Genomic DNA, 24,167 nt, shown 5'->3' with positions numbered 1-24,167 from the left:
GGAAACTGGGCCAGTGTTAAAAGTAGCATGAGAGGTTCTGGGTCTCCCTTCCCTCCTACTTGGCCACTCCCTTCAGGGCTCTACCTTGGGGGAGGAGCACACTCCAGGGGCCAGGCTCCCACCTCAGGGCAGCTGTTGCCATTACTTCCTTCAACATTGCAACAATCTGCCCAGCACCCCCAGGCAAAGTGAGTGTTGCAAACCCTCACTCCATAACTCTCAGTGGCTCTCTAGTGCCCCAGGGAACATAGGGCCAAAGTTCTGAAAGGCCCCCAGGAAACATCCAGGTAGAGACCTGCCTCTAGCCATGTTCGCTGCATCTAGTCTCATGTCCTACCTTCCTTCATGGCTGGCCTTAGCTCGCTCCAACCCGGATCTGAGAGCTCCTAGGCCAGCAGCCATCTCTGCCCATTCTGTATTCTGTGCCTTGGGGTGCCAGACTGCAGAGTATCTGCTGACTGGTTATTCCAGAAGCAGAATTCTGGGACCTGGGGAAGGGATCCTAACAGCGCCTCCTCTAAGAAGCCTCCCCTGATGCATCTGTTATGAGATTTCTCCCTTCCCAACCACAACCACTCAGGATCTCTTTTAACAGATCCACAACTCTGAATATCATCATTGTTGGCGCAGACAGGAGCACCCCTAAGGCCCATGACAAACTCTGTATGGGGCAGGTGCCATGTTTCCCTAATCTTTTTTTTTTTTTCTTTTTATACTCTGCACACAGTACCTGACATCTGCCAATACTATTAACGACGGCATGACTGACAGCTGTCAGTTTTGCACACTTATTATCTGCCAGGTAGGATTCTAAATACCGGACATGGAATAACATGGTGAATCGTTGCGCTGCTTTCCATGTCAGGTCCTTTTATGATCAATTGCAGAGGAGGAAACAGAGTGGCTCTGTGGTTTGCTCTAAATCAACAGGAAGTGATGAAGTCGGTGGTCTGGTTCCCAAGCCCAGTGTAAAGGAATGGTGAGGGTGGAGGAGGGAAGCTATGAAGGGCAAGGGCAAGTTGAAGCACAGTGGAGGCCTCCACCACTCCACGGGGCCATCCCTGGTGTTCAGCACATACCAGGTGTTCGATTAATAAGGACCATCAAGGTAACTGGCCACTTCAACGAGCTCAGACTCAGGTAGATGGCCAGTGGAGCTGGGAAGAAGGGAATAAGGGACAATGTTCCAGGCAGGGGTGCTGAAAGTCATTGCCCTTCAGAGACAAGGCACACTCAGCACAGCTCCTCTCTGCTGCTCCAGTCTCTTCTCCCCACCTCCACCCCTCCCACATTTCCAACAGCTCTGGGCACAGGGCTGGCTGGCTGGCTTCTGACAGTTTTTCTCCCACCGAGAACAGCTACAGAAAATTGAGATCATTTCTCTACTGTGTTGGCATCTGGGAAAATGGCAATTTTTCCTATTTCCAATCCAAGAGCTCCCTCCCATTGGACAGACGCCCCATAAGCCCATCTCTCCCCAGGAGGGACAGAGCAAGGGAGAAGTGTGTGGGCTGCCCCGGGCCAGGTGCCCTCTCCGTGAAGAGGCTTGGCTGGGGTAGTCATGAGGTGGCCCTGCTACCCCGAGGAGCTCATGTGTTGGTAAGGTAGAAACGATTTACAAAGTCAGGGTCTGTAAAAAAAGAAATGGAAGGGTGCTCGGAGTCCCAAACACCCCGCGGAGGTGGACATACCTCCCATCCGGCTCAGTCCATAAGATCATGTTCTTACAGGGGCCCGTGAGGCCCTGCTCTACCCAACTCTCCCTGTGCTCTGCTCCTGTCCTCCTTTCTTGTGTTGTTCCCTGAATGCCAAGCCTGTTCCCCATGGAGCTCCCACACTGGCTGTCGCCAGTCCCTCTGCCTTCAAGGCCCTCAGGCTCCCACACCCCCTCCAAGTGAACAGGTTTACCAGCTGGTAAGGAACATGGCACACCTCCTGTCCACACCCTCAGCACCCCAGTTGCCTGCATCTGCGCATGGCCCTTGCTGCCTCCTAGCATACCTAATGTGCTTATTTCCTGTGCTTCTCACTTATTTCCCCTCTTGAGAACCTAGCCTCCAGGCTGCAGGGGGTTTGTTAAGCATGCAATTACAGTCAGAAGCTGAGGACAGGGCCTGGCCCGGGTGCAGTGAACACCAGCTGAATGCTTCCTGAGTGCCGGTGAGGGTTGTGTGTGTGTATGTTCACTTGCTCAATGTAAAGAGCATGTCAGGTATTTCGTCCCTGTCAGGTCACAGGCACACAGGGATGGGGACAGAGCACACACTGCAGATGCAGGTGAATACAAAACCAGCAGGACACAGGTGAGGCGTGGTCCCTCGACAACATACTGCATGATCAGGGACTTGGTCATCCCGACCATCAGGGTAGCCTGCTAGCAGGAAGTGAAGGCAGGTCAGGCAGAGCATCCTGTTCAGAGGTGACAGCATGAACAAAGGCTCAAGGGCTTGGGTCCCTGTCACCCACATGGGCGACCTGGATGGAGTTTCTGGCCTATGGCTTGGGCCTAGCTCAACCCTGGCTGTTACAGGCGTTTGTGGAGTAAACCTACAAATGGAAGATTGCTCTATCATGTCACAATCCAAGATGAAAATAAACAAGCATTGGAAAAATAAAAACAGGTCAAGGAAACACATAAGCATTTTAAAAGTAACAGACTTGGTGTGTCTGTGGCTGCTTGTTCTCACGGGAGGTCAGGAACCTTCCCTGCTACATCCACTTGTAGTCCTGGATTCCTCACGGGAAGGCCATTCAGAGGCCTCTCCATTTCTGCAGTTCCTCAACTTACTACCAGTCTCGGGCCTGGGGTCACGTCTGGTGATCCAGAGTGCATCTCTCTCACAGCTCCAAGGACACTGGGAGGAGAGCCCAGGTAAGCTGAGCAAAGCTGCCAGCAAGCACACATCCTGCCTGCCGCCTGCCAGTGTGAGGCGGCCATGAAAAGCAATTCCAGGGAGGAGAGAAGCCAGCTGCCCCTCTCTTAGGTCAAAGAGGGGAGGGTGGGGATGCTGCAAAAAGGATTCAAGTTTGATCCAAAACAGGACTTTCCAACTGCGGATAATTATCTAGATAATTTAGTCAAAAAGGCGTTTTCTTCAATTATCTTTCCCACCCCCCTTTTTTTGCACTGAATTATTCATTCTTGGATTCATTCATTCTCACCACAAGCACTGAATTATCTAGGTAATTGCCTCCATTTCCCACTTCATCCTACTGCTGTCTGCTGGCCAGTGAGGCCTGGGATGGAGGTGTGTGGAGTGCAGGTGGGAGGGAGGGGGCACTGAAAGGGACAAAAGCCAAACAGCAGAAAGGAGATAATGACATCTGGATTCAGCGTGTGGGGGCCCAGGTCACTCTGTTGCCTGGCCTGCCCTTTGCTGGCACCGTCCAGGCTTCCCTGCTCCCAGTATCCCCCTCCCCACCCTGCTTGCCCCTCATTGCCCAGATACTGGTGTCATATTAGCTAGTGGTGGATTGGGACTCCCCCCGACACTGTACCATCTTAGAGGACCTCTGGAAGTAGGGTCCAACCAGCTGAACTGGTACTAAAGGAGTCCACTTTTTTCCCCCTTGCATTTAAAAAGACAGAGGAGGAGAATAGAAAAAGACATTTATTTTCTTTAAAAAAAAATGCACACACACAACTGGTTCATTAATTTCTTATTAATATTCTGTGTTGAGCACAGGCAAGAAAGAAGTAAGGCTGATTCTGGGGAGGAGGCAGAGGAGGAGAACCTGTCCACTGGCTAGCTCTGCTGTCGGAGGCCATGCAGGGCTGCAGGGGTGGGGGACAGAGAGAGAGCCGGCTGGGGGAAGTGCTTGTTCACTGCAGGCAGGGGCTGCCTGGCACTGTCCCTCTCACTCGGTCGAGGAGGAGAAGACTGGTAAGGGGAGGTGAACTGTTTGCAGCTATGCAGCAAACTGCTGACACGGGGGTGGGAGGTGGGGGGAGTTGAACCCAGGTGTCCTTAGTCCTGCCAGCTCTGGTTTAAATGTGAAGAGTCAGGTCTTTCCTCACCTCCTTGTCTGGTGCTGGAGCACCCTAGTGGACACGGTGCAGAGCCCCTCCCTGTTGCTCTTGTGTGTGAGCTGAGGTTTATCTTCCCCGGCTGCTGGAGGGGTGGGACTGCTTGCCATAGGGCCCCAGCCTAGCCTGCCTGGACAAGGTGCCCTGAGCAGGTGCCAGAGGCAGCGGAAGCTGCCAGGCAGCATCCAGAATCCCCATCTGGGCCCTGGAATGGGTCCTGATGCACACTGGCCTCACACTGGGTTCCTGGCCAGTCCCTTCCACCGTGTGGCCACTTGCTCATCCACATGAGGAGTGAAGGAGTGAGACCTGGTGGTTTGGCCATCGCTTCAGTGGGGTGGATGTTGGCTATACATTGAGCTATCAAGGGAGACCCTGACCCAGGTGGGAGGGCTGCACCAGGTGGTCGGAGCTTGGGCCTGTCACTTCTTCATTTCCGCAGTTCCTCACTCATTACCCATCTCGGCCTGGGGTCAGCAGGCTGCCAATAGGTCTGCGGTGCAGAGCCCAGCGTGTACCCAGGGTCCACCCTGCTGTTCCACAGTGGCCTTGCCTCCTCCCGCAGCCAAACACCCAGCAGTCTTCAGAATGGATTCCAATAAAGCTCATTTTCTGCCACCAAGTTTATAACACATCCCCACCTACTGGTCTAAAACATTAACAGGGCTGAGTGGCAGCACCAAGCTCCATGTAGCCAGAAGGGAGAAGAGGCTGTGGGAATGGGGAGGTAGGCAGCCTTCCAGTAATGGGCCTCCCAAGGAACTCCCGTCTTCCCACCTCTCCCCATCCACCCCCATCTCCAATGGGATCCAGAGCCTGGTGAGCCAGGGCATGGGTGAGGGTGTGGACAAACCGCTTGAGAGACTTGAAGCTGCAGGGGTGTTTCCCACACGCACCGAAACCACACACTCAGAGTGTCATGGGGCACCACTTCTGCACCCTGCAAGGTTAGGTGCCCTGTGCCCACTCCATCCCTTCGTGCTTTCCCTGTTGCCTCTGCCCGTGTCCTCCCATGCCCCTCTTTTGCCCCACATTCTGGAGCTCCCCTGGCAACTGGGAGGGTCCCTCAACACACAGTGTTCCTCTTACCCTGTTTGTTCATTCTAAGAACTACTACAGAATGAGGCAGAAGCACAGAAGATGAGGCATCTACCCTTGATGCAGATTTGGGAGGATCTGGAGGGTTGCCCAGGTCAACATGCCCATGTACAGTTCACTAGAGGGCTTAAGAGGGCAGGGAAAAGTGCCAGGGCAGCACTAGGAAGGTCTGGGTTGCTTCTGCTGGAGAGTGAGGAGTTGCTGCGAGAAGACTGCCTGGAGGAGGTGGTACGTGACTTTGAAGGTTGGGGAAGGTTTTCTAGGAGCAGTGTGTTCCACACAGAGGGGCTGGCAGGTGCAAAGGCATAAAGGGAAGCAAGTGAGAAAAGAGGAAACCTCACAGGGTGCATGGAGGGGTATGAGAGGGTAAGACCATGGAAGTGACCACAGAAGATGCAGACAAGTGCATGAAGGTCCTAGGACACTCGTGGAGCCCATAAATGGGCAGCGGGCTGGAAGTATCCGCTCTGTGACAGATCGAACCACCATTCACACTTCTATTCAAACTAATAGAACAGATTCTTCCCCCGCACCCAAAGACCCCTGACCAAAGAAAGCAGCCTTGGCCAATGTTCCCTGGCAGTTGGCCTGGTGACAGGACAGGGGGTGTCTGGATGCCCCTCTAAGCCCGGCCCAGGGCTGAGCCTCCTCCACCACACACGGTCACTGTCCAGCAGTCCTGGCACAAAGTTAGAGGGAAAGGGATGGCCAGAGACCACTTGGCTTGTGGAAAACGGGGAGCACAGCCCAAGATGAGAGAGGCAGCCCAAGGTCACTGCCTGATGGCGCCAGAGGCAGGCAGACACCCAGGCCACTTGGCTCCCCTTCTGGCTGTGTGGTCAGAACCCTGCGGCCTCAGTAGCCTGCCAGGCACAGAAAACCATAACCGTCACTCCATGCCCAACCCAGCACAGGCTCCAAGTGAGATCAAGTCCAAGGAGCCTCTTCCTTTGAGAGTAAAGAGTTGGCTGGACCACTGGTGTCTGGCAGCCCTGGAGGAGGAGAGATGGATTCTGTGTATCTGACCTTATCTATCAGGAGGGAGTCCCTCAGCTTCAAGCACCCGCTGGCATCCTTCCCCAAGAAGGGGAGACTTTAGGGCCAGGGGGAGTTGCTTGGAAGGAGGACCCCTTCTACCCTCAGCCTCAGTCTCCTCTGATCCTTTCTTTCTGACCATATGTTCAAGCACTGGGCCCCTGGCTGAGCTAGCTCTGTGTCACGCACTGGGCAATGGCTGTGTAGACAGACAAGAAGGCCACAGCTCCAGCACCCCATGGCACAGAGAAGGAAGACACTGGTGCTTAGTAGCAAGAATGAGAGTGATTAAATAGCCAGGGAAGACAGCACAGGAAGGAAGCAGGCAGGGTCCTGGGAGGGAATGGAGGGGAAAGGATTGATCAGGCCAGGCTTTGATCAGGAAGGCGAGTGGAGGGGGATGCCCAGAGACAGACCATGGCTGGCATAGAGAGGGCAGCCCAGCAAGGTGTAAAGGGGCAGTCAGAACCACACCTAGACCCTCTCTGGCTTCCTTCGGCTGGATACTTGCACTCGGCCAGGGCAGGGTCAGGAGTGCTTGCCCAGGAGCCTCCAGCAGACAAACAGGCAAGTCCTCCTGCCCACCCCCTTCTGGCGCAGAGCAGAGGTTTCTGGTTCCCCACTCACTCCCACTCCCCTTGCCCAGCACCGTTGGTTGGCTCGCTGCCCTGCCTGATTCCAACCCCAGGAAGAACAACGAAGGCTAATTGTCCCCAGTGAGCTGCAGGGAGTCACCCAGCAGCCAGGAACAAGGATGCCACCCTCTGGGGAGGTCAGCCTGCTCCAGGTTCCCCTCTTGTCTCAGGACCCAGCCGGGCCCCATCCCCTTTTTCTTTTCTTTCAACCTGGAAAACCAAAGCATCTGACTCAGGGTCCAAGGCGGCTGGTTTGGGATCTTTGGGGTCTTCCTGGCCAGCTATGGCAGGCTCTTGGGCAGTGGGCAGATCTGGGCCGGCTCCAAGCAAATGCGAGCAGCTACTCTGCTTGCTCCATTGAAACCCCCACGCACCACGGGGCAGGAAGCCCTTCTTCCACCCCCGCCCTAGGCAGAGGGAAACCTGTCCCAGGTCTGCGGTTAAATGCTGGGGGAGCGGGTACAGGGCCTCCATTCTCTTCCCCAGAGTTCTCTCCCTCTCCTCGGTCAGCGCCCCTCGCCTCCTGGAGCGTCTCCAGCTTGCGGAAGGCCAGCTGCAGCCTCAGGAAGCCGGGTCCGAGTTCCCCCTAGGGGTGGGGTCGGGGGAGACTGTTCAGAGACCCCAGCACCCCACCCGCTTCACCGCCGTCCCAGAAGCAAAGCGCGCCACCCTGGGCCCGTCCCTCTTCCACTCTCCCTGCACCGCGGAGCCCCGGGCGAGCCTGGGGAGCAGACGCAACAGATTGCAGAGCTCAGGAGCGCCGAGCCCGCTCCCTCCGCGCTCGGTCCGCGGGCCCGGCCGGCTGCCCGGACCCCCGCCCTCCGGGCTCGGCTAGGCCGGCCATTTAGATGCAGCTCACAGGCCCGCGGGCGGGCGAGTGGCAGCGGCTCCCGGGCCCCTGCCGGTCCACTTCCTTCGCGAGGACAGCCGCAGGAAGCGACGCGGCGGGCCGTGCGGCGCCGCACCGGCCTGCGCGCCAGGGCCAGGGGTACACTAGAGCCCCCGCGATCCCGACAGTTCCCAGCCCGGCCGTTTGCAGCGGGAGGATGCGGGTGATAGGGGCGGCGGCCGGGGGGAGAGGTAGCGGATCCCCGGGCTCTCCTCTGGTTTCCCGTGGGCAGACACGCCCCCAGACTCTCGGGCTTGGACCCTTCTTCCTAACCCGGGGAGGCTTGGAGGGACCCCCTTCGCTCCTCGTTTCCACCTCGGTCCGGTTCTCAGCCTCTGCTCCCTCCGGAGGGAGGGAGGGCATAGGAACCAGCGGTCACTCGAGCTGCTGCCCGAGACGCCAAGCTGGGAGCGGCGACTGCGAGTTGGGGTGGGGGTTGGGAGTGGAGCTGGCGGGGGGTCCTCCTTTCTTCAATCCTCCCGGCGCCCCCTCCAGCGGCTCCCGCCGCATCTTCACCCGCGAGTCTGCGCCGCGACACTTACCGTGGGCGAGCAGCGCGGAGAGGCAGAGCAGGGCGGCGCCGCCGCGGCCCGACATCCCCGGGGCCATGGCCGAGGCGGGGGCGGGAGGGGCTGAGGGGGCAACAGCCGACGACGACTTGGCCCCGGGATGGGCTCGGTCACATCCAACTCGGGATGGCCGGTGCGCCCGGCTGTCTGCTGAGGCGTGTGGTAGGGGGGAGGGGGCAAGCAAGTGCAATTCGGGGACACTTTGCGGGGAGGGGGCGTCCCAGGCGCCACCGGCTACACCCTCGGAAGTGGTGGGGGCGCAGCTCCGGGCGGGAGGAGCCTCGGCCGCCCCCAGGCTGGTGCCCCCTGCAGGATCCGCGGAGCCAGCCGGGAGCCGCACGTGCGGTCCCGGGGCCGGGGGCCGCTCAGAGCCCAGTCCCGAGTGCCCCGGGCCCGCGGCCCAGCTCCAATCCCAAGTGGCACGAGGGTGCAGCTCTCCAGCGCCGACCCCAGTCCCCTCGGTTTCGGAAGTAACCCCACATGGATAGCGCGGCTTTCTTCCTCCGAGCGCCCTGCAGCAGCTTCAGCATAAAAATCCCAGGTCAGGTGCCAAGGAACGGTTTCTTTCGCAAAGAAAGAGAAAAATCCCGGCAACTTTAATCCACTCGGAGAAGGAAAAGTTTCCGTGCAGCGCTGAGACCGCCGACGCCCAGACGGAACGCCCGAGGCGGGCGGCCAGTTGTCTGTCCCCTCGCTCGGCTCGCGCTTGGGCTCCAGCGCGCGCTCTCTCTCTCTCCAGCCTCGATCAGGGCTCGGGCTCGACGCAGGCCAGGCTCAACGTGGCGGCCCGCCCCGGGCAGCGGATCGGCGGCCGGGGTGAGGGTGGCGTGGCCGAAATGGGGTGCCTGGTGGCCAGAGGAGCTTGGAGGAGCGAGGGAGCTGGAAAGCCGGCTAATGCGCCCTGCCGCGAGTCCCTCCTATCCAGGGCGTCGACCGCAGCCTGCCGCTCACAAACGACACAGGATGGGCAGGGGCTCGGCCCGCCCGCTCCAGGCCGCCCCTCTCCTTCGCAGGGCTCGCCACCTGAAGCTGAGGGGCGCGCTGCCTCGCCGCGCTCCTCGTCTTCCTGGGGTGCTCGTGGGGGGAGACCTGCACGAACCTTGAACTTTTCCGGGGTTCAGAGTCTCCGACGCCGCCTCCGTCTCCCCTCCTCCCCCGCCTTGCCCCCGGACGCCCGTTCGCCCGCTGTGGTGGTGCAGCCGGGCATCGGCGGTGCCCGCTCTCTTCGAGTCAGTTTGGGCGAGCGGATCGCCGCGCCAGTCCGGGCTGCAGGAGGCGAGACGCGTGCGCGGCGCCAGGGACCGGGGCACCCGGCACCCGCGCAGCCCACGGCTGGGAAGGCCGAGCGGAGAGGAGGTGCCGGCAGGGGGGCCGGCTCCCCGTGGACCTGTGTGGGGCTGAGGTGAGAAGAATCGGGAGCAAAAGGGAAGAGGAGGCGGCGGGTAGCCACAGTTGCACGAAGCCGCCGCCGCCGCCTCCTCGGCGCTCGCGCCGGCTGTTCCGCCGTAAATGACTCGAAAGAGACACACACTCGCGCTCGCCCGCCCTCCTTCCCCGACCGGGATTCAGCGCCCACCCGGGCAGTGGCGGGCGCCGCGCTGGGCGCGCTCGCTCCCCTCCCCTCGCAGGGTCCCCGTGGTCACGTGGGTCCCGAGCGCGCGGCCCACGGCTCGCGCGCCACGGAGAGCCCCCTCCCCGCCGCCCCCTCCGCCGTCCACGTGTCCATTCCGCATTCCCAGCCTTGGGGGCGCGCGCCGCTGCTTAATGAGACTCGGGCAGGGGCCGACGTTGCGATTCCGTTCTCCGGGGGTTGAGGTTTTATTTTTCCCTCTCCGACGCGGACTGGCGTTGGGACCGGAGTAGGGCCTGGCGGCTGCGGCGGCTGTGCCGCTCCCCGGTAGCTGCATCAGCCGCCGCCGCTGCTGCAGTAGCCAAGGTCCCTTTTCAGAGGCTGTAAGCTTCCCTCCGGGCGCCGGAGGTGTTTTGCAACCGTTCTGCCAGAGGCGCGGGTAGGGGGCACCCTAGCCCCCATCCCCAAAGTCAGCGTGAGGGTTTCCGGGTGGGAATCAGCCTAGCTGCCGCGCTCGGCTCTTGCGGGCAGCGTGGGAGCTCTAGGGCTTGGCTTCTGCGGGGATGGGGTGGAGGGCGCAGCTGGGGAGAGACCGAGTACTCTCCTGGGCGGGGGTGGGGGGGCGGGAGAGGAGATGGAGAGGAAGGACCGGGTCCTCCTACAGGTTGTTTTGCAGATCTCTTGGAGGGGGGGGCCTGAGTAGGGGTTGGGGAATTACCCCCTGGCACACTCACCCAGTCACCTGCTGAAGAAGAGGCTGGGCTGGTGGCGCTCCTTCCCACCATCAGGCCAGGTCCATTAGGGCACACTCTAGATCAGACCCTGCAAGTCAACCGTCAATCAGACCCTGGATCAATGGCAGTGATTGGGTGTCACGCCCCAGCCCTTAGAGACCAGGTCTGAGTGCAATCCTACTCCAGAGGGACAGGGTCTTTAACACCGCAGGTTTAATACCCTTGTGCAAGAGAGCTGTTTGAGGGTCGTCTCTCGCCATACCTCTGCACCTAACCAGGTAGAGAATGTGGGGCCAGGCAGGTCAGCGCAAGGTCCACTGGGGCCTGGTCTCTGCTCCCCTCAATCATGTGCCTGACTGATTCTTAGCCCTTTTGACTCTGACTTTCCTTTTCATCCAGAAGAGTGACTTTGTTTTTGGATGTTGTTGCTGGAAGCCTTCCTATTCCCTGGATGCTGGCTGACTGGCTGACAGTGGCCTCAGCTTGATTCTGGGGCCAGGGGAGCCCCTCCCCCACGTCTGTCTCGGAGCTCCTGGAGGCCCTGAGGATGGAAGTTGCTATAGTAGTTCAGAGAAGATGAGTTCTCATTAGGTCCCTATGTTTGATGGCAATTAGTGTCACCCAGGGCTTATTCACCCTCTCACTGCTGAGGCAGACCAGTCATGAGGCTGGGGGGCGAAGTGGGAGTGGTGGAGGGAAGGCCAGCTTCTGACACATGGCAGGTTCCAGGAAAGAGACAGGGAGTCCTTCTGCTCTGCCCACCAGCCCACTGGCGGGACCCAGATCTGAGGAAGGCCAGAGGAAAGAGACGAGAGTCCCTCTTGGGGATGCAGTGTCCCTCTTGTATGGGTCTGCGGCTGACCCTAGGATCTGAGGGCACAGCCAAGTCAGCCTGCACTCTGATCACCTTTGGGAAACTGAACCCAGGACACAGATCCGGGTCTTCTCTGTGCCCCTCTGTTCTCAGGTGACAAGAAAGGAGGCTCTGCTCGCCTTCTCCTCTCTGCAGTCTTCTCCCTTTTACAAGAGTATCTGAAACGTCACAGTCACAGCAGTGGGCAATCTTCTGTGCTTGGGTTCTAGAAGCAAGGCAACACCGGGCTTACATGGGTTACAGCGGTGATGCTGTGTGGCATCATGCCCACTCGCCTGTGGTCAGGAAGGATGCAGCCACAGCTATCTTTAGAGGGTCCTGTCCTTCCTGGACCTCCTCTCTGAACCTACTCTTCATGAACCAGGAACCGTCTGTCCAGGCAGCCTATCTGATCTTCCTCTGATCTCCAGATACAACCTCTTCCTTCTCCCTGCCTCAGAGACACCAAAGCTGTTGCTGCTCAGCATAGGAAATAGGTCTGACTCCCTCTCCTGGGCCCTGTGGACCTGCTCCTCTGTCCAGTGCAAATTCTAGGACTCAGGAGAAAGCAATAGCAGGAAGAAGGCAGAGCCACCAGTGTACTTGTTCTGACTCCATGTGCCACCTGTCTGAAAAAGTGGCCACCTACTCCCTCAGCCTTTCTTGTCACATCAACATCTGCCTCTGGTCTTACCCATGAGTCCTAAACAGTGCTGCTGGTACCTAGCTGGATCATGGTCAGTGGAGCAGCCAGTCTGGGGACCTTGCAGGTGTGTAGCCCTCTGTCCCCCTAAGCCCCGTTGTCTTCCCACTCCGTTGGACACTGCATGTGTTTCTAGGCAGATGACTACCAGAGGTTGAGGTGTCTGTTGTAAGCTCCTGAATGATGCCTAGAGCAGCTTAGTCTCTTGCCACGTGGCCAGGCAGCAAATAGGACTCAGAACCTCAGCACCCTGCATGGCCTGGAGCAGATAACTTTGTTCACTGGCTCACCTCCCCACTGCCCTTGAGGATGCCCCTACTTTTCAGGATGCCTGCCTATTGGAGCTGGGACAGGCCCAGTGCATGGAGCGTTACTGAAGTGTGTCTGTGGGGTTATCCTCTCCAGCCAGAAGCAGGCTCAGAGACTCCCTAAGCTGGCTGTCCAGCTTTTATAACTGCAAAAACAGAGGCCTGTTCCTTCAGTCCTTTTATCAGGCTGCAATGATGTCACTTCCTTAACATTCTCCACCCAGGCTGCCTTCACCCCCGATACATGTCTTGGCTGACCTGCCTCCTCCTGTGCCTCATTCCCTGCAGTAGACAGAGTTTCTACACCTGCCCAACCAGCCTCTCCTTGCCTGATGGGCCTTGGGCTGATATTTGAGAACCCTGATCTCCCCCTTTGCTTCCTGCCATCCAGTCCTGCAGGATGGTTCCAACCACATTTCTCGTCACTCCAGGCCCAGAGAGAGCCAGTGATGGGCCAAGTCCATGTACTCGGCTACTGCCCAGATGGGAATATGACCTTGTATGGGGATGGACCTACTCCCTGCCCCAAGTGGCCATCGCCACTGCAGATGCGAGCACCAATTTCTCTGCTGGGGGATGAGGCTCAGCCCTAATACGATGTGGCCTTAGACTCCGGTTCCTGCAGCTGTACTCCTTCACTCATTCATCCATTCAGTTGGCCTCACCTTGCACCTTCTTCCAGAATTCTGCTCATAGCCCCATCCCTAGTCTGTGCACCAGTAGGGTTCTGTGCTACTCGTATGGGAGTGGCTGTCAGATTGTAGAATTCCTGTCTCGTCCCAAAGAGAACTGACCCAGGAAGGCAGGTGCTGTCTGGGTTGTTCTCCCAACATTTCTCCCTTTCCTGACATCTGTGCAGCTAATGGCTGTTGAGGAAACGAGTCACTCACCCACTGCTGTGTATCTAGGGGTATCAGAAGGCCAGGAGTGATGCAGGAGAAGGAAGGTTGGCTGGTGAGATGAAAGAAGGGCAAGCTGGAGTAGACCAAGGGAATGGGGAGAAGAGGAAGAGAAGAGGGTGTTGCAGGAACAGAGAGCAGCTTTTGACAGCCTGGAAGCAGGGAAGATCCGGCCTGAATAGGAAACTGTGGTTCAGCGTGTGGCTGGAGCCTTTGAGAGCTGGGGTGAAGCTGGGAAAGGAGGCTGGGATAGTAGCAGGCACAGTGAGCCCCGCCCTGCACACTCACGGTTATTCTATTCAGTCACATACAGCTTCACAAAGCTACTGCTAATGCATTTGTTCAGCACATGCCTGTGTGCTAGCCACACACACACACTCTCACACACACAACTCTGCGTGTTTGTTATAGGACTTATTTTTTAAAAGATTTATTTATTTTTAATTACAAAGTCAGATATACAGAGAGGAGGAGACACAGAGAGAAAGATCGGATAATTCACTCCCCAAGTGAGCGTGATGGCTGGTGCTGCGCCGATCCAAAGCCAGGAGCCAGGAACCTCCTCCAGGTCTCTCACATGGGTGCAGGGTCCCAAAGCCTTGGGCCATCCTCGACTGCTTTCCCAGGCCACAAGAAGGGAGCTGGATGGGAAGTGGAGCTGCCGGAATTAGAACCGACACCCAGCATGTTCAAGGCGAAGACTTTAGCTGCTAGGCCAAGCTGCCGGGCCCTGTAATAGGACTTTTGTACTCTCATTGCCACCCTGAACTCTCCACCCTTTCATTTTTTTCTCCAAATACTCTCTTCAATTCCCTCTCGCCCCCGCTGTCCCCGACACCCAGCCTGGACTTTGGCTGTCTGTCCACTTTCCCTTCCTCCCTCTGACACACATGGACAGTAAGCTAGGACCACCCTGGGCACCTAGCCAAGGCAGGGATTTGGCCTTGGGCCAACTGCTTTTCTCTTCCTTCCTTCCCAACCCCCACACCGCTTCACTTAATTCCAGGGCAAAGCTCTCACCCAACACAAAGCAGAGAAAGAGAGAAGAGCCAGAGAGAGGTGATTGCGAGAGGGAGCAAACCCAGCTGCCCAGTGGTGGGATCCTCCTCTGCCTTAACCTGCATGGCTTCTCTTTCATTAGCCAATTTGGTGGCCGGGGCGGGGGGTTGGAGGGGCAGGTGGAAGAACCAGGGCCCAGCCGCATCCCAGAGCCTCCTGAGCTGCTGCCTGGAATCTGACAGAGTTGCAGAACCAACTTTGCCTGACCCTTGGGGTTGACATTGCCTGGGACTCTTGCACTGAGTACAGAGTGCCAGTGTGGCTGCTGGAGAAGGTGAGGGAGGGAGCCAGGCATGCTGAGGCTGGGGAGGCCGCAGAGCTGCTGTGCATAAGAGAATTCCTCTTATCATGGGCGCATATGACCAGAGGGGCTGCCAGAGATCATATGGGCAGTCCCTGAGTGTAAGAGGATGGACATGAGGCTCAGAGCACTGCATGCTTGGGCTGATATACTGGCAATTCCTTTCAGAGAAAAAAATCCAACTTAGGTCCTCAAGAATGGAATCCTTGCTTTAGGTTCTCAGCCCAGCTCCCAAATATGTGGCTCAACTTCCCATGTCTTACTCTGGCAACAGAACATCTATGGCTCCCACTGCCAACTGGATTCATCCTTTAGGGCTTGGCACAGGTGTTTGCAGGCCCTGTCTGTTTCACCAGCCTTGTCTTCATTACCATGCCCTTTTACCATGCTATTTTTTGTTCGTTTGTTTGTTTTTGGCTGGAATACCTGTTCCTCGTTTTCCCTTTCTGCCTGGAGAATTGAGTGAGGCTGTTCAATCATCCCAGATGGAATGTGGTTCATCATTAGGCCCCCTACAGTGTGATCTGTGGTGTAATGCTTACAGAATGAATGAGTGGCTTGGACGCCTATGTCTCGCTTGGTCTCAAGTGCCTTGTTGTCTCTGAATCATTACTGTAATTCTGAGGGGGGATGTAAATGCTCTCTTGATTTGGAGAGGAGGAAGCAAAGGCTCAGAGAAGTGAAGGAATTTGCTCAAGATTGCACAGTGAGAAAGTGACCTAGCTGAGGTTGGATCTCACATTTATCTGCTCAAAAATCCTGTGTTCGTTTGGCCTATTCCTGGCACATCCAGTGCTCAGTGCCCTCTGAGGCTCATCTTCCTAGGACTTTGCCTGTGAACCTCAAAACCCATTAGCAGGGGACATTCAGGGAGCCTGGGGTATCTGCAAGTGTTTTCTTCCCTTGGAAACTTCTCCCTCCCTGGGCCAAGTGAAGCCACGTTCTAGGCTTGCAGAGTAGAGCAGAGATGAACTTTGCTCTCTCAGAGCCCCTGTCCTTGTGTGTGCCTCGCCGTCCGTCTCCCAGATCCTTTGAGGCAGTTCCTGGAGCAGCTCATGGGTAGTTATGAGCCCAAGTGCTGGAACCAGATAGGCAGAGTTCAAATCCCAGCTGTGCTAACCATGTGACTTTGGCCAACTTGCCTATCTGTTCCTCTTTGGTGAAATGGGGATACTGGTTGTAGGAAATGTGCAGTGTTGAAAAGTCCTGTTGAGCAGCTCTGTGGGAAGCTCCCTGCTCTCAGAGTCGTCCCCTCTGAGCCACGGCTCCGGAGGGTGGGTCTTCTCTGCCTCTATTTGCCTCTCTTGGGGGTTCCTGGATCCCCTGCCCCCTGCCCCACCAAACACTCTGAGCCTCCCTGGAGAATGAGCATGCACAGCTCCAAGCAAAGCTGAGTCGAAGTGACTTTGGTGGTGACACATGCTTCACAATCACTCTGTTGAATTACTATGAATAACAACCTCACTTTTTTTTTTTTTTTTTTTGGTCTGGATACCATTCCTGCCTCCCAGAGAGCACACAGCTACAACCCCGGGATGCACCCAGAAGAATCATCACTGGGAAAACAAACTAAAAATAGCCCTCAAGGAAGCTGTGCCAGCTCAGAAGCTGTGAGAGGGAGGTGGGGGCGTCTGGGGAAACCGGGGTAATAGGTTTTCCTACTGTCTTTGGCATGGCTTGGGGGATGAACTCTTCCCTCACACTAGAGGTCTCAGCATCATCTTCAGAGTCTCTCCCAGGCACCCGGCCCCTCTCCCATCCTCTCTTGGCCCCAGGGGTGCTGTGGTAGGCTGGGGCCTTGTCCTGGGCCCCGACACTGGCTTCGTTTCTTTTCTGTGCAACCAGTGCTGTTCTCTTCTCTCAAGAACTAAAGCCCCGGAGCTGGTCCTGTCACCACCCCTGTGCTGGGTCCTTGGAGTTGGCCTGACCCTGAGCCTGCGCCCCCTCATCCCACCTCCGCTGAGGGCTGTACACTCTGCTCAGTGTGCTCCACACTGGCCTCACTTCTCTCCAGAAGGCAGATCCCATTTTGCAGATGAAGAGGCTCTAAGAGGTTGAGTCATGGGGCAAGGATACACAGGAAAGAGTGCACGGAAGTGGAATTTGAGGTCAGGTCTAAGCTCACAGCCAGCCCTACCAGAAGCTGTGCATGGCCCTACCCCTTGCAGTGGAGCTTCTGGAGGCAGGTGCTTGGCCCTTGTCCTCAGAGTCCAGGGGCGTGGCTGCATTCTTCCTGTGTTTCCCAGATGGGGCTCTCCTTAAGGCAGGGCTGTGTCTTCCTATCACAAAAGGGGTCTCCCAAAAGGGGTGAGGCTTCTCACTCAGTCTGGAATATTCCTTCCTACTAGTGTGGAGGAAGTCCCAGATCTGGGCCTCTCTCCATTCTCAGGTTGGGGTTGCCTCAGGAAGGCTGGAGCTCACCTCCCGGCCGCTGTCCCCCACACTGCACCATCAGACCCTGTCCTTGGACTCCCTTTCTCTGCCTGCCACCTGGGAATCCTGAGTTGGCCAGTGATGGGTGATGGATGAGAAGGGCAGCGGGAAGAGCATGGGCTCCGCTCTGCAGGAATCAAGGTTGTTGCTCGCGCCGCGGAGATGAATGCCGTCCCTGGGAGTGCGGTGGTCCCTCTTGATTGAAACACGTCCCTGTGGGGATGGGGCCTGCTCTGGGGCTGGGTGGCTGCTGGTGCCCCTGCCCGGCCCTGGTCTCCATCTGTCCGGGGAAGATGGATGACATTATTCCAAGCTCCAGATGATGCAACCAAGGTCAGAGCCAAGTGTTTAATTGGAATGTCAGGGGCCGGGGCCCAGCTCTGCTGGGAGTGATGAATGCCTGAGGGCTCCTCCATGATGCCGCCTCAGCAGGGGCATGTGGGCAACGGGCTTGGGTGGGATCCTGGGCACCTGCTAGCCCCTGTCAGCCTCTGCATGAGGATACCCAATAACTTCTGCATCTGCCTACGGTCATGCCTCCTGCAAATGGGAAACTGAGGCACAGTGGACATGATGGAGATGCTGGTGCTCCAGACCTCAGCCTTCAGTTCTGCCTGACAGCTCTGTTTGCCTCCTGCTATTAATCCCTTCTGATCCTCAACTGCTCCTGTTCCCCACCCCCTTTTCTAGGGAGCAGGAGTGGGTGCTCCATTGTCCACACTGCAGCTTTTCTCCCTGGCATGAAATACTTCTCAGGCTCCAGAGAGGGGGGACACTAAGACAGAGGGCTGGACTTACTGCTCTCTCGTGATCAGCCCTCTCCTGTCCTGCACTGGCCCTGTCGGTGGGGAGGTGCAGGGAGGGCTGGCTGTGGCCGGCAGGTGGGGCCCTGGCCACCTGCCCCTCTCTGCAGATGGCTGGCTGCGGGGCAGGTGGCGCTGTGCTGAAGGAAGACGAGGCAGGGAAACGACAGGTGTCCCTGGGTGTAAATGGTTGCAGCAAGTGGAGCTACTCTCCTCACTTTAACAGAGAAGTCCCATGGAAGTAAGGACAGGTTGAGGACGTGACCAGCGGAGGAGACACATGGGCTGGGCCAAAGTGGCACCTGCGGGGAAGGGACCTGATGGGAAGGCTGAGGGCTGGTGCTGGGAAGGGGAATGTTCCTAGGTGTGACACGCAGGGGGCGCTGCTGTCACCGAAGCATACCCACTGCTTCACATCTGGGTCTGGGAAGGGCACTGATTTCGTTCTTGTGAACATCATCACCTTCATCTCAGCTCTCATCACCTCCAGCATCGCTGTCACCCTCATCAGCACTTACACTGCATTACTGTCATCATAGCTCTCACCACCACCACAATTAAACCATCAGGGTCATGTGGTCCCCTGGCATCATTGCCCTGTCCTTCCCTCCATGCCTGCTGGATGCTTTGTTCAAAAGCACTTCCAGGTCCTTTCCCCAATCTGAAGCTTGTGAAGCATGCAAGGCTGCTCTAGTTCTCTCCATCTCACAGAAGAATAGACTGAGGCCCCAAGATGGGGAGTGCTGTGCTCAGGGGCATGTCCTGGGACAAGCAGTTGGTAAAGCTGGGCTCTCGTTCCCTGGTCAGGGGCTCTGTCTGCTACACTGAGCTCTGGAGGCTCACTGCAGCCTTCCTCCTGTTCTGTTGTGTGGCACCAATTGACAAAGGAGGAGTCTGGCTTTGAGGAAACGAAGCAGGGTCCACCCGTAGCATCCGTAGCAGCAAGAGGCTCTATTTCTGTTCCTGGTTGAGCTCCTGCTTTTTTTGCTGGGCCTCCATTTGCTTATTTGAGCTTGATGGGACCACAGGAGAAGAGGCACAAGAACAGAGGAAGGAACAGGAAGAGATAGAAGGACACATTGACACATGGAGACAGGGCAGCAGCCCAGCAAGACTGAGGAAGACTGAGATGCAAGTCTCATTAAGATCCACAAAGATACGGAGAGAAATGAAGACAACAACAGGGCCAGTGGCACAGAGCAGACTCCATGGGTGAAAGCCCAAGAGAGCAAGGAGAAGCTCTGAGCTGGACCCAGACCTGGAGGATCTGTGTGTGCTCATCAGACTCCCAGTTCTGACTTGTAGAGGGAAAACTGGCAGGGAACTGGGCAGAGAGCAGCCTTGGGAATGTTGGATGGCCTATGTTGCCTCTGTGTGTGTGTGTTTCTCTGTGTTGAAACCATGGACTCCGCATGTTTCTGCTCAGCCCCAGGAAGGCAATGAGGGATCTTCCTATGGATTTCTGTCTCCCTTCCACCTGGCTGTTTGGCCTTGACACAGAAACTCCAGAAAGTTATAATGTGGAGGAAGTGGGACCCTAGTTCTCTGGGAGCTGTGGCCAGGGCTCCCCACTCCCTGAGAGCTGAGACAGACTTGGGATGGAATCGGAGGTGAGCAAGACGTCTTTGGGATTGTGGAGTTTTCAGTCTTAAGACCAGAGAAGCGGGTTTCTATGAGTGGTCCAGCCTCCTGATGCCGTCTGTGTCCTTAGAGGATTTCAGACTGAGAGAGACCTCTCATGGTCACCGAGATGCCTGGCTCTGGCAACAACCCCTGGCAAGGGAGGGAGCGTTCATCAGTCAATCCTATTCCACAGACAGGCAGGGTAAGAGCCAGAGAAGTGATGGGATGTGGCCAGCCCCAGGCAGTTCTTTGAATCATGGAACTGCGGGGCAGAATCCAGGGTTCTTGCCTCTGGTTTCCTGCAGGTCTCCACACCTTGAGCCATGGAGAAGGCCTGGATTCCTAGCATGCAGGCCAGAGGAGAGGTGAGAAAGGGCCCCCGTAAGAGAAGCACAGCAGGAGTGCCAGGCGGGAGCCCTGAGCCTCATTGGAGGGTGTCCTGGAGTCTCTGTGGAGGTGATCAGTGGAGGTAACATCACTGCCATTGCACTGGTCTGATGCCAAAGTGCCTTGACAACTGTGTGGCTCAGTCTGCTCAGCTGCGAAGGGGAGAAATGACAGTGCTGGCGTCCTACAGCTGCTGCGGGGACTAAATGGCATTCTTTATGAAAACACTTAGAACAGTCCAGGGCTCTTGTACGTGCTGAGCAAATGTCTGCTGTTACAGGGCCTCCCCCTCCTCTTCCTCCTCCTCACCACCTCCATCTTAGCATTGTTCCTGGGCTTGGGCAATCCCTTCCACTCAATCTCTTTAATCTGTAAGTGCTATAAACTACGTGATGACTCTGGATAGAGCTTATGCAGTGCTTAGCACGCACTTGCTACCACACTGAGTTCATTATCTCACTGAACCTCACGATTTCCTCCAAGGTCAGCCCGTAAATAGCAGCATTGGGATTTTAACCCAGGCTGTCTGACTCCTGAGTAAGCCTCCTAGCCACTACTCTGTAAACTTTCTACTTAGAGCTTGGAGCCTGCCAGGTGAGGGCAGATGGTGTGTGCAGAATTGCATGTGGTGCTGTGGGCTGCATCCGGGGCCTTGGTAAATAAACTGTGCTTTGTGATGATGTGGGGGCAATGTGAGTTCACAGATGTTGAATGACTGTGTGTGCACCAGTATATGGAGGAGTGACACGCTATTTTGTTCCCGTGTGAGATGTTGTGTACCATTTGTCTCTGTGTTGGTCCACCGGTAATGTTATTTCTTCTGTAATTATTAGATTCTGTGTGTTTATATATGAGTCATGTGTGTATATGTGGGTGTGATGCCATATGGACCAAGTGCATGTGTTTGTTATCATGTGGGTCACTGTGGAAGTAATCATATATGAACTATCCATTCTGGTTGAGTTTGTGATCTATCATGCTACTGTGTGTATGTGTGTATGCACTCTGCGTTTGTTTGGACCTTAGTTTATGACTCTGGGGATGTGCGCTCATGGGTGCATTTATGCAGGAACCAATGTTCTGTGTTTGTGTGTGTGTGTGAAGCTGTGTCCCTGAATGCACAATGCTAGTGTGTGAGCATGTGTGCCCTGGGCTGGGGGCCCTGTGTGTGTGTGTGTGTGTGTATCTCCCTCTTGGGGCCAGCAGAGTGGACTGGGGGAGATGGAAGTTTAAACAGGCTTTGTGGCTGGCCTGGGTCCAGCTCTCCCTCTCAGCCACTGCAAACACTGCCTCGCAGACACACTGAGTTTTTATACACATGGAAACAGTCCTCTAAATATTGACCTGGCATCCTGGGGAATAATCCTGCTTTCCGGTCCTGCTTCCCCTGCGCTCAAGGAGCCCCTGGGGTATGCACTCAGCTCTCCTGCCTCCCCTGGTACCCAGCTTTGCTGGCCTCCCACTGCCCCCTGGGATTCCTGCTGGCCTCCCAGAAGCCCGAAGCTCACCTAGCTCTAATCTTGATCAGTACTCACTCTTACCTCCCTCATAGCTGCCTTCACATGCACTCCATGTGCATGCAGGCACATCTCCTTCCATGCTCGCAGCCCTTCACACTTTCTCAACTCACTTTTAGACTCAGTTGCTCTGAGCCTCCCTGTGCTCCACAGTCATCCCTTCCCTATCCCACCCCACCCCCCCAGCCACCAGCCTTCACATTATGCTCTGCTTTCAGCTGTGCCGGTTCACCCATGCTTGTCTCCTCGGCTGCTCTCATCCCTACCTACTCTATCCAGGACCCTCTATCCAGCTCCCTTTCTTTTAGGAATGGAGGTCTCTCCACCAGGTGGTCTCCCCTGTGGAACTCTGTCCGTGGTCCTGAACTATCCTACCTGGCTTACCCTCTGCTGAGCCTTGGGGCATTGGTGATGAACTTGACCCAAAACTGTTCAGGAATTCTAGACTGGGCAAAAAGAGTCAGGAGAGGCTAGTCTGCAGGTGCTTGTACACACACACACACACACACACACACACACTCTCTCTCTCTCAAACACACAATAGAAGACTCTTAAAAATATGGAGAGGCTTCAGAGGAACACAATGACTTTTTCCTTGACTTCCCTTTCGAATAACTGCCAGAGGAGGCCTGTTTTTCCTAATCCCCTCTGGGAAACTGGGAACATAGATGCTCCTGGTCCTAAAAGCTGGAGCAGCAACTAGCAAGGCCAGCACTGGGCTGTGGTGCCTCCCAGCCAAGGCTGAAGTTCCTTTAAAAGGAGAGCCTGGCCGTATAATCTTGTAACTGGATTTAGCATCCAGGATGAGGCCCCAATCCCACCCTAATCCGGGTTGGCATCCTGGCAGATCACTGTCTCCTGGTGCCTTCCAGGCCTGCTAATCCCTCACCTCCCCCACCTGCCCAGACTGGGTAGAATTTCTACGGGTGAAGATCATCTGGAGGAAGCAACTGGAAGCAAGTAGGCCCTCTGCTCACTGCCTGCCCATGTGTGTAGGCGACAGGAGGGTGGAGATAAAATCTGCTTGGCTCATGTTCCTTTTCTCTTGCATGCCTGCTGGCTTCTCCCACCCGCCCACATGGGTAGTTTTGTGGGATACACACCTCCTGCTCTGATTCTCAGGCGTATTTTACATGCTGAGTTCTCTGAGCACAGAAACCACACTGCAGCCTCATAATCCCCTTGGGAATGATGGGTATTCACATCTGACAGACAAGGTAACTGAGGCACAGAGAAGTTAAGAAACTTGCCCAAGGCCCCACAGCAGACATAGCAGAGGTACTTCTTATGGACAGAGAGATTGCTGGGTGGGTAGCATCAACCCCAGGCAGCTCCACAGGGAGAGCCCTCTGTGGCTGTGAAGATTTCAAAGTCAGTTAGCCTCTCAAGGGTTGTCACATGTTCTGGAAGGATCCAGCTGGGACCTTCTCAGCCTGGGAGCCTCACCTCAGGTCCCTGGCAGGGGAGCCAAAGATGACAGGGGAAGTGAGATGATAGCAACAGCTCAACCAGAGCAGGCTCCGCAGGTTCAGCCAACTGTGAAATGCCGCGGCCTCTGGCTGCAGGTGCCCTGCCCAAAGTGGCAGAGCCCGCCTGGCAGGGTGGGAGCCCAGCTAATGGCCATGTTTATAGCTCCAAGCATTATTAGCTCTTAGGAGTGCTCAGCCTCGCTTGTTGTCGACAGCTGAGTTTATTGATTGAGTGACTTGATGTTTTTGCTTATTAAGTGCCTGGAGTGTAGGCAGATTTGGGCCAGCCTTGGCTGGGTCGGGGAGGGAGGATGTGAGTCGGGGGAGGCCGTCTGTATGGGGACACATTGCAGTCTTGCTCATTTGTGCAGACGCAGGGGCGCATGTGTGTGTGTGTCTGCATCTTCCTGTTCCAAGCCAGTGCAATGGCAGAAGAAGATCGAGGCTCTCTGAACCCAGCAACTGCAGGGCAGCGCTGAGGGCAGCTGGGATTTGGATTTGGGAGGCCTGGCTTTGAATCTTGGCCTTATCTGTGCAAGCTGTGAGCTTGGGCAAATCCCTTCCTGTTTCTGAACCTTGCCTTCCTTATCTGGAGAAGGGAGATTAAAATAATACCAGCTCTGCCCACCTCTGCGACTGGGAGTTAATGAGGTACGACAGTTTGTAAACTGTAAAGTGCTATGCACACGACAGGAAGTGGAACTGGTGAGCTAAGCTGTGATGCCCCATGTAGGTTTATGTTTAGGAGAAGACTGGTGGAGCAGAAAATGCCCAAGAAGGGAGCCCCTGGGCGGCTGTTGGGGAGCCTGGCTCTGAGAGGCTGGTTTGCCATCCGCTGAGACTGTGTGTGGGGAGTCCTGGGTTCCGAGCCCACTTGGATATCAGGGTGCTTAGGAAAGTTGCTTTTCTTCTCTGTGATTTCCCAGAGGGGATTGGACTTGGTGATCTCCCTGGATCTTTCCAGTTTCATGTTTTCTTGAATGTAGACATCCCGGAGTCCCATCATCTTATTTGTGAGGCATGGCTGGGGTTCACGGTTGTGATTTGGATGTGAGGCTCTAATTTAATTCTAGTTTAACTTTCCGTGTGTGTGTGTATGTGTGTGTGTAGGGTCCAAGTGCCCCTAAGCTAGTTGGAATGTTGGCAAATGAGCAGCTTTCACGCCCCAACACCTGAACACGTATGTGCCCCCTTGCGAAGGTAGAAGGGCCAGGAAAGCAGCTGCCTCTTGGACACCAGCAGCAAATGAGGAAAG

The 24,167-nt window shown here is 56.2% G+C and overlaps 1 protein-coding gene across 2 annotated transcripts in view; it reads right to left on the bottom strand.

Moving 5' to 3' along the window:
• TMEM132E (transmembrane protein 132E) overlaps positions 1 to 8,611 on the bottom strand; it is a 42,445-nt gene extending 33,834 nt beyond the window's left edge. Inside the window, exon 1 of one of the 2 annotated variants that reach the window (XM_041001437.1) lies at positions 8,227 to 8,611. In XM_041001437.1, coding sequence (XP_040857371.1) covers positions 8,227 to 8,293 — 67 coding nt within the window. In that variant the 5' untranslated portion in view covers positions 8,294 to 8,611. The remainder of the gene's footprint in view (positions 1 to 8,226) is intronic. The other variant, XM_041001436.1, reaches the window with a different exon arrangement.
• Between the last annotated feature and the right edge of the window lie 15,556 nt (positions 8,612 to 24,167).

The sequence above is a fragment of the Ochotona curzoniae genome, unplaced genomic scaffold, assembly GCF_017591425.1.
Source record: "Ochotona curzoniae isolate NIBS_2020 unplaced genomic scaffold, NIBS_Ocur_1.0 scaffold_2453, whole genome shotgun sequence".
NCBI lineage: Eukaryota > Metazoa > Chordata > Mammalia > Lagomorpha > Ochotonidae > Ochotona > Ochotona curzoniae.
The sequence above is the reverse complement of the archived record's forward strand: the minus strand, read 5'-3'. Positions and strand labels throughout refer to the sequence as shown.